The 9,996-nt window shown below is 40.1% G+C and overlaps 1 protein-coding gene and 1 long non-coding RNA gene across 2 annotated transcripts; one reads left to right on the top strand and one right to left on the bottom strand.

Annotated features, from left to right (window-relative positions):
* The first annotated feature begins 2,449 nt into the window (after positions 1-2,449).
* On the top strand, positions 2,450-5,016 carry LOC134078183 (spermine oxidase-like). Its single transcript, XM_062533916.1, has 2 exons — positions 2,450-4,344; positions 4,603-5,016. Exons 1-2 carry the CDS (start codon positions 3,161-3,163, stop codon positions 4,688-4,690), a joined length of 1,272 nt encoding a protein of 423 aa, XP_062389900.1. The 5' UTR covers positions 2,450-3,160; the 3' UTR covers positions 4,691-5,016.
* Positions 5,017-7,291: 2,275 nt separating this feature from the next.
* On the bottom strand, positions 7,292-9,410 carry LOC134078182 (uncharacterized). Its single transcript, XR_009938825.1, has 3 exons — positions 9,106-9,410; positions 8,762-8,875; positions 7,292-8,226 (listed from the first exon to the last, which is right to left on the bottom strand). It is a non-coding gene; the product is annotated as an uncharacterized LOC134078182 (long non-coding RNA).
* Positions 9,411-9,996: the final 586 nt, after the last annotated feature.

Genomic DNA, 9,996 nt, shown 5'->3' with positions numbered 1-9,996 from the left:
ATGCTAAAACACATTTCACAAACGTTTCCTCCATGTTCCCCAATGTCTAAACACAATACCCTTTTCTAAAGCTACATAAGCACAACCACACCTTCTCTCAAAACTCAAACTTTCACACCAAAAGAGCAGCTCGAAGCTTTCAAAAATGTAAACACTATACACATCATTACACACTACAGCAAAACAATTGAAAACACAATGCTCAATTTGTGAGAAGGTTCTTTGTTTCATAACTGCCAATGCATAGAGTAACAGATCTTTTTAGATCTCTGCAGAGGATTAGGCATTTGAAGAGTTATTTTCCAAAATGCTATATCCACCATTTTACTAATGAATTTTCATAAATATATTTTTGTTTTTCAAGTAATCTCAGTGAAACTGTATTGGGTTATGTTTAGTTACAGTAATTTATCTTTACTCAATAAAAACAAAACAACTGCATTTTTATTACCTGAAACACATAATTACTGTAGGAACATGATTTGTTACAGTAGCCTACAGTAATGTCTATAAAATTGATTTATAGCGTTTTGGAAAAGAGCTCTTCATTTAGAGTTGTGAGTTTCATATGAAGAGTACAAAAAAATTCTCCAAGTACACTACTGTAACACAACTCAATGCAAAAACCAGAATCTATTGCACACAACAGTACTCTTAAAAAACGTGATCAGGGTGTGAAATTCTTTTACTTTCTTCGTTCACACCACACACACCACAGTCACTGTGCGCATTAGCAACAAGTGTCTTCATTTTTGAGTCGTTGTGTGTAATGAATGACGCTAGGTGTGTTCATTGTGTTCAGTTATTGCTGACTGTGGCAAGCATTTTGCATCACATGAGCTTTCTTTCTTTTAAGATTATTTTTTGGGCTTTTTATGCCTTTATTTGGACAGGACAGTAGAGAGAATGACAGGAAGTGAGTGGGAAAGAGTCGGGGTGGGATCTGGAAAGGACCACGGGGCGGGAATCGAACCCGGGTCGCCAGCGTACGGTGCAGGTGCCCCAGCCAGTTGCGCCACTGCCGGGGCCATCACATGAGCTTTCATTTGAGAATATGTTTTGCAACATGTGTTTTAGCAAGGAAAAATGTGCTTAGATTTATGAGAACGGAGGATTGTGTTTTGAGAATTGTGTCTTCATGTGAAATGTGTAACTTATGGTATTGAAAAATTGTGGCTAGATTTAGTAAATGTGTTTAGACAACTGGTCATTTGGTTTAGAGGATTGGCTTTTGTGTTTTAGCATTTGAGAAAAACTGTATTGAAAGTATTTATTTTCTTTGTTTTTTTTCCTCATTATCTTTATTGCCAAATATTGGCCTTAATTGGGTAACAGTAAATAAAATCCCATCTTCCAACTTACTCCTTGCCTCATCCTGAGTGTAAACCACCTTGCTCAAGACACACATCCACATCTACCCTTAACAGAAAGTTTGAGTTTTGAAGTGAGAAGGTGTGGTTGTGTTGTGCTTAGGCTAGCTTTAGAAAAGGGTATTGTGTTTAGACATTGGGGAACATGGAGGAAACGTTTGTGAAATGTGTTTTAGCATTTGAGAAAAACTGTATGATTAAATGATGGGGTCAACTTTTGAAAATTATATTCATTGATAGGATGTATCTAGTTGTTCATCAATGCTCGCCTTATATCAGACAAATATATGATTGTTGGAGGATATTTCTTTCCCAAGAATGCGATTTCTGTCTTAACACTGTTATACAGCCATCTTTATAAACTTAAACAATTTTGTGTGTGGTTCCAAATAAATACAATTCACCATACTTTCTCTCTGTCTTACCACAACAGACAATGTTTTCATTATGCCACTATACTGTAAGCCATGATGAACAAGTATTCCCTGAACTGTCAAAGTTCAAACCAGAGCGCTTAAGGGATGGGAGAGCCAGGCCCCACCCCTCTGGCTCCATTCCCTCTGGCTTTGGGGTGAGAGGCTGTGTGGGCCGTTGGATAGTAGAGCTGGAGATCTTGCTCTGGCAAGGGTGAGAATGCACAAGAGCAATGTCAGAAGTGTAGGGAATGTTTTTGGATTTATTTAGTGAACGTGAAATTGGTAGCCTATGTTTTTTTGTTTTTTTTTCGATTCCAGGACAGATCAGGTAGGCTATATTTCTTGAAGTAGAATGTTCCAGTAAATCAGCAATTTTTGTCTTTGTGTATGTTTTGCATGGTTTTTATGACTTGCAGTAGGCCTATGTGTCTACACACCAAATTACACTAGCCTACAGACTGAGTGAGCACTCTCATTACATGAAAGAGCCTACTTGTGCTTTTCCATAGGCTATTCATGGGTTTCATCAGGTCCCTTTCCACAGGTGTATACAATCAAGCACCTTGATTATCAATGCAGACTGCATGGTGCTTGATTGTATACACCTGTGGAAAGGGACCTGATGAAACCCATGAATACTAAGGTCCATAGACCTATTTGTTCACCTTCTTTCTTTCTTTATTTTTTGTTTGTTTGTTTGTTTTTTTGCAGTTATACAGGTATGAGTGTAGATGTCTGACTTGAATTAGGCTATACGGTGCTATCCTTCAAGACTGGCTACAAACTGTTATATGACAGATGGATGGGCAATAGCAATAAAGCACTAACAGTGCTGCTGTAATGATTTCTGTGGGCGCTCTGCAACTCACAAATGACAATAGAGTTTTCAGTGACCAATATCTGTCACTAGATGGTGCCGCTACCCCATAAAGGCGAAGCCTTCTGTGAATTCAGGAAGTCGGCTGGAATCAGATCGCCACTGTAGCTAACAGCAGGTCTGTAAAATGCAACAGACTTTAGCCAGTATACAGCAACCTAGTCTTCTTGCACAGTGTAACTTAGATGATCAGATTAGAAGAATGGATTAGATTATCGGATAACTGAGTTGTAAAATTCACATCGGCGAACGTAATATGATCACGTGCGTCACCTTGTCCACTGACTCCAAAGGTCCTTTTTATTGCTTTATTCTTTTGCTCAATCAGCGTCTATATTCACTTCACATTAGCCTCGGTTTTCACTAAAATCACAGAGTCATTGTAAACTAAAGCGTATTATAAGTAGGCCTAGTCTAATCAATTCATAGACGAGCTAAACATATTATAGCGCCTACAAAGTGCAGTTAGTCAGATAGTTAGCTTGATATAGCCTGCAATGAATCCTATCATTCATAGCGCCAAAGTAGTAGTAATAGGGGCTGGATTTGCGGGAATTTCTGCTGCAGTCAGTTTATTTGAGGCTGGATTTGAACATGTGCAGGTCCTGGAAGCCATGGGAAGAGTAGGTGGTAGAGTGTACACAATGAGACCATTTGGTTCTGACATCATAGAGATGGGGGCAAACTGGATTCATGGCCAGGAAGGGAACCCTCTCTTTGAGCTTGGTAAGGAGCATGGGCTGCTGTCTGAGGGGCATTCAGCCAGCACTAAAATGTGCCTACCTGGATCCATAACCCCTTGTGACTACTTCTTCAAAGAGGATGGGAGGTTGCTGCAGGCTGAGGACGTTGAGCAGGTGTGTGCTCTCTTTAGTCGACTGACCTCCAGGGCATTCGACTCTGAACTGGAGGAGAGGCATCGCTGCCTTAGCCTTGGGAATTACCTTGACAACGCCTTTGCTGAGTCGCCTTTGGCAGCAACAGAGGATGGCCTGAAGGTTTTCGAGTGGTGCAAGAGGTGCGAGTGTACGGACGAGGCAAGTTCTTCCCTTTACGAGGTGTCTGCCTCCCAGATTGGGCACTATGAGGCTCTGGAAGGAGGATTTTTTAATTCCCTTGGTCCAGGAGGGTATCAAGCATTTATAGACATCCTTTTAAGAAAGTTGCCGGCAGGGGTCATTATGACAAGTACCCCTGTGGCACACATTGAGTGGGCGTTGAATGAGAATGACCAGGGCAAGAGGTCAACTCATCCTGTACGAATTGTTTGTGAACAGGGTCAGAGCTTTGAAGCAGACCATGTAATAGTGACAGTCTCATTGGGGGTTCTGAAGCAGAAGGCTGCACTGATGTTTCACCCCCCTCTCCCAGACTCCAAGATGGCTGCCATTGATAGACTGGACATTGGCACTGTAGACAAGATCTATCTCTGCTTCCCTGAGAGGTTTTGGCCAGAAGACTGTGCTGGGATACAACTTGTATGGGACAATGGACCTGAGGATGCCGCTGTCTACACTTCGGAGCTGGAGGGGGATGCCTGGAAGGAGAACTGGTTTAAAAAAATCTGTGGCTTTGACACGGTGTCTCGGCACCCGAATGTTCTGTGTGGCTGGATCACAGGCAGAGAGGCCCTTCATATGGAGACGCTGGACAATGAACAAGTGGGAGATGTTTGTGTGAGGTAACATTCTGTCCATATACTTTATGCCGGTGATGAAAGGCCTACGTTTACTCTGATAAGGACTGCTCGTGTCATTAGAGTTATTTTCTACCTTTTCATGGTCAGGACTCGAGTACTGTAGGATACATCCCTCAAAATGATCAAGCATCTCTGTTCATTTCTAAAGTATGATTCATGGTATAATGTCTGAATACAAGCACTGCTTGAAAATGATACACAGGGTGGTTGTCCTAATCTATCTCTCTTTCCCCCAAAAAGATTACTCCGGTCCTTCACTGGCTGGCCTGTGCCTGTGTATAATGATTCACTGCCATTATGGAATTCCTTGATGTTCTCTTTCAGCTAATTCTAAATAGTGCATTACCTAAAAGGAGGAAGAAACTACAAACAGGATAATTGATTTCATTGTTTCTGGTTCATCTCTCAAATGCCATTGGGTCATTTGGATTATTGCAGAAAAAGATGAGCACATAGGCCTACATAAAATTGATGCACGAGTGAAATAGATTTGTGTTATTACTACACCATTAATAATTTATTCCAATAACAGTTTGTAATTTACCAAAAAACATACATGTACTGTATATCATGGACAGTGTTCAATAAAATGTATCTATATTTGTCATCTCAACACACATCTGTGTAGATTCTTTCATAACTGCTGTTTATACTATACTTTATCGACTTTGAAGATGCCCGAATCAATGTGTCCTTTCATGTCATGAAGACTGTGTCAAACAGTGTCATAAAAAGTGGATTGGGGTAAAAGGGAACTGCATTTTCTTAATTTTTATTTAACAGAGGTCAGTTTTTATTGTTAAACATTGGTAGAAATATATTAATGTTTATCTTTTATTAACAACACCATGTAGTACATAATATGAGTTTATAATTAACAAAATGTCTATGATAAAAAACAATAAACAATCAAACAATACATTAACATTACAATCTACTTGTTAAAGATATTTGGGGCAAAGTCTCCATACCACAAAATCTGGTGGAAAGAGGAGTTTACGTAGCATATCAAAGCAACATTTGCATATCAGACTCGATGGAACTAATTAAATTACATGTATAATTACATTCAATTACGTGTTCAAAAGAGTGATATATTTGCACCACAAAAACGTTGTCCAGGAAAAATTCAAACCTCTGCGCGCTACTGACAGCTGGACAACGTTTTTGTGGTGCAAATATATCACTCTTTTCAACGCATATGGTTTTGAGAAGAAAAACACTTTACTTTCGTGACCCCAGAAACTTGCCGGACTACTTTCTTCAACATAAAAAACGATCAAAAACCGGCTGGATCTCGGCTCACAGGACGCTGTCGGGGGGTAAGTCAGTGCTGATGCACAACGTTGCTGACAGGGAACCCATGTAACTTCGTGTCTTAAAACCCGAACTATCCCTTTAAAGTGCTTTCTCTGACTGACCAAATAAAATAGGCCTATAGGCTACTTAGTTATATGCAGTGTGTGTGTGTGTGTGTGTGTGTGTGTCATTCTAAATAAGTCAGAAATAATATAGGCAGAGACTATTTGCACCCGGGTGCAAATAATCAACATTACTATTTACACCCGGGTGCAAATAATCAACATTACTATTTACACCCGGGTGTAAATAGTGTAATAGGCCTAATCATCTTGAAGACAACGTTGCGTTGGGGGCTCAAAACACCAAGAAACCTTTCTACTCACAACTACTGAAGCCTACTTCTACTTAACTGTAGTCTACTCATAACTGAAATAAAATTAGTTAATCTTTGACTGGTTCAAAAAGCACAAACTCTTAATTCCTGCGAGGTAACGTCATCTAAGAAAAAACAAAAAAAGATATCACTTCAGTTGAGGATCGAATCTAGGTCTCCGAAGTCGTAACCCGACGACTATCCGCTGCACTACACTCCGTTTGAACATGAAGCGAAACTAGCCTACTAATCTTTGAATGACGTGTTATGGTTGCTAGGTAACGGTAGACAAACTAAAAGACCGTATTTCTTGCTTTTGCTTACAAACGGACGGCTTTACCCGTTCACTGAACAAGGTTTATGGAAATTTAGCACCACTTTACCATCTGAAATATTGTTTTAATAATCCTAACTTGTTAGATTTAGGATTTAGGTTGGCCATCTCCTGCCAAGATGGTCCCGCTATGGTGGATTTCAGGTTTGGGTGCAAATAAGAAAATGCCTCCATTCCACTATTTACACCCGGGTGCAAATAATCACTCCGAATAATATATTATTATTTATTAGTCGCTATTGAAAATGGACTGCACATTGTATTTCTACCAGATAATGAAATGGCCTCATTAATTGTCAATACTTCAGAACAAAACATGTACAAAATGTGTCTTCCCAGTTTCTCCTGCATTGCACTTCATGGAGGGACTTGAACATCAAGACAACGACAAGCAGGCGAAGGAGATGCAAATTAAAGATGGCAAAAGGAACCTCAAGGAGAAGGTGAAACTTTTGGAAGAGAGCAAGGAGAGATGCGTGGAGATGGAGAAGCTGGTGGAGAAGAACAAAGAGATGGGGAAGATGACAGAACAACTGAAGGACAATGAAAAAGAAATTGAGAAGATGACAGAACAACTGGAGAAAAAGAACAAAGAGATGGAAAAGATGACAGAACAACAGGGGAACAATAAAATAGAAATGGAGGCAACAAAGAGGGAACTAGTGGAAAAGAACAAAGACATAGAGAAGACAACAGAACAACTGGAGGAGAAGATGAAAGGGGTAGAGAAAATTACCCAGAAATTTGAAGAAGGAAATAAACTCCTCCAGCAAAAAGAGACAGAATTAATGTACATGACTCAACGAGAGACAGAGAGAGAGGGACTACTGGAGAAGATGACCAGTGATGTAGAGACCTATAAAAGCCAACTGCAGTCACTGGAAAAGGAATTGCAGGAAATGAACAGACAACTGCAGGACCTGAGAACCCAGCTTCAGGAAAAGGAGAGGGAGCTGGAGGAGAGAAACAAACAGAGTGAAAAAGAAAAACAACAGGAAGAAGAGGAGAGACACAGAGAAGGTAAGGATCGGATAATGAAATAATCATTTATTAGCTTGCTTGATTTCTATGCATGCACGGTATAGCTGCTATCATAGGGCACCTACGATCAGATGGAATTCACTGGTTATTCACATACAAGGTAGACTTAATCCTTGCAGACCATGAGTATTGATGATAATCATTAAATGAGAAGTATAAATTCTGGTGTTGATAATTTATGGCGCGTTTGCATAAAGGTGTTTGCCACATTGCTTGAACCAAATTAAATATATATGATTTACCTTGTTAAACTCTAATAGTAAATGTATCATTCAGTGCTGCACACATACACTGAACATACACTGAATATAGACACAACTGATAAGAAATAGGCAGATTAGCTGCCTTAAACTCAGTTTGATTGATTGTTATAGTTAATTGTCTATGTGTGTATGGTCGAATTTAATCATCTGTGACTGAACTCTTAACACAGTTGTTTACTCAATTCCTAAGACAATACTTGTCCATATCTGTTCAACCCTGTCACCATCAGTGCAGCCATTGGTTGCGTTTGCACTGCTCTATCTGTATAAAGCCCGCCCCCTGCTGGATAAGTGATTGTGATTGGATCCTGGGTTTTCTGTGATTTGAAAACATGCATCAACAGGCTTCTTTCCAAATGGACCAGAAGAGCACATTTAGATTTGCTAACAGGTTCTGCTGGGTTTGCACAGGCTAGAATGAAGGGTCCCCATAGCCATCCTCAATCACACTTCGGATTTTGGAAGCATTCTGGTATTAGCCAGACTAAAAGAAGCCTTGAATTATCTTGAATCTTTGTTCAGGATAGCTTTCCATGGTGGCCAAAAATGAACTGCCAAAAAAGTAGAGGTAGAGTAATACATCTCCATAATATATTTCTGCCTACAGTCAGTTTTGAACCTTTTCAGTAGTTCTGTAGTAGTGGTCATGTAGATAACAAGTTGCTTGAAACAAATCTCTGACAAGAAAGCATAAATACATAGACTAGGCGTCATACTTCATTTATATTTGGTTATGAATGGTTTCAATGAGTTTCAGATGATACTGATACCTGGTAATAAAGGACAATGCAAATGGCACTATTGTCTGCACTCTATTTACAGTCTTCACCATTCTATCCTTGTTTAATCCTTTATTTAGCAAAGAATTCACAAAACTCTGGACTTTATGACCTATCACAATATATAGCCTATCACAAGGTAAGCAACAACAGCATGCACACAGTGAGCAATGCTAACACTCAAGTAAATATAAAAGTTTTATCTCATTATCTTATTTTAAATGCTGATAAATTGGCAACTGCTGGCAGCCATCTTCAATTATATTATCAAAGCCGTGCAATATATTGAAAATATACTGTACTGTACCATGAATCGTGTCTTTCCTTCAGTCATTGGCCCATTTTATTCCTCTGTCTTTGCTTATCTCTCCTTCAGCTTACAGCATGCAGTCCATCCACTGCAGCAGGCATTTCAGTTAATCTGTCGGAGTTTGATTAGTAAGGTAATGAAAAAAAAGGTTCTCCTATTTTTCAGCATCCTGGTCTTATATGGAGAATGCCTTTATGTTTACAACGTCATATTGGTTTATACAATATGCAATATGTTTTTATATTTGGCTAATAACAAAACAACAACAACAACAACAACATGATTGTGCAAATGCACCAATGTGAAATGTTAAGGGCATTATGAAAGTAGAGCATCAGTACCATGCAGGCTATGTGCAGAGGTCCAGAGGTCCCTGGTGTTGGCATGGCACCCTCTGTGGGCAGAGTCAGCCTGGCCTTGGGTGCACCTCGGGGTGTAGAGGGGAAAGGGCCATCCGGTCAGTGACTCAGGCGACGTGAGTGTATGACCAGACCCTGTTAGGTATTAGCGAGCCCGTCTGGATCACCTCCACTTTAACCCAGAGGGCCTCAGCAGAGAAGGCCAGCAGGCAGACAGCTAGCCTGCACACTCACTCAAGCCTTCTGCTGCAGCTGCAGATGTGAACTGATGCTCTAGAAGACATCACAAAAAGATCTGCTTCTCATGCACATTCTTATTATGTTATCAAGGATAACGGTCAAATGCTTATTTCCATAGTGGACCTCACTGGTGTGTGTGTGTGCGTGTGTGTGTGTGTGTGTGTGTGTGTGTGTGTGTGTGTGTGTATGTGTGTGTGTGTGGTTGGGAGGCGTGATTGTGCAAAGTGGCAGTAGCTAATCAAACACTGATGTAGATGGAAAACACATTGATGAATACAGCATACTAGGCCTATGTTAGACAAGCAAAACAATGACAAACAAGAACACAAAACCATAAATTAGAAGCTACCTTTTAACATTTTTAAGGCAATTTGAACCGATGCCTGTTTCTTATTTACTTATTTAAGTCTCTGGGAAAACTGTTCCAAAGGGCAGCTGCAGAATATAACAATGACTCACTGTCAATCAAGTTGCTGGAAAGTAACCTGCAAAATCAGTTGAGCTCTCTTTGGGATGAATGTGTATCCCTAACGTGGTAAAAGTGGTCCCAAAACAGTACACCAGGCATGTTCTACCTTGAGCCACCTCAAATTCTCATAGTGTGAGGGCACAGCCAGGGAAAGTACCCCGACT

This window comes from Sardina pilchardus, chromosome 4 (genome assembly GCF_963854185.1).
Source record: "Sardina pilchardus chromosome 4, fSarPil1.1, whole genome shotgun sequence".
Classification (NCBI taxonomy): Eukaryota; Metazoa; Chordata; class Actinopteri; order Clupeiformes; family Clupeidae; genus Sardina; species Sardina pilchardus.
The sequence above is the reverse complement of the archived record's forward strand: the minus strand, read 5'-3'. Positions and strand labels throughout refer to the sequence as shown.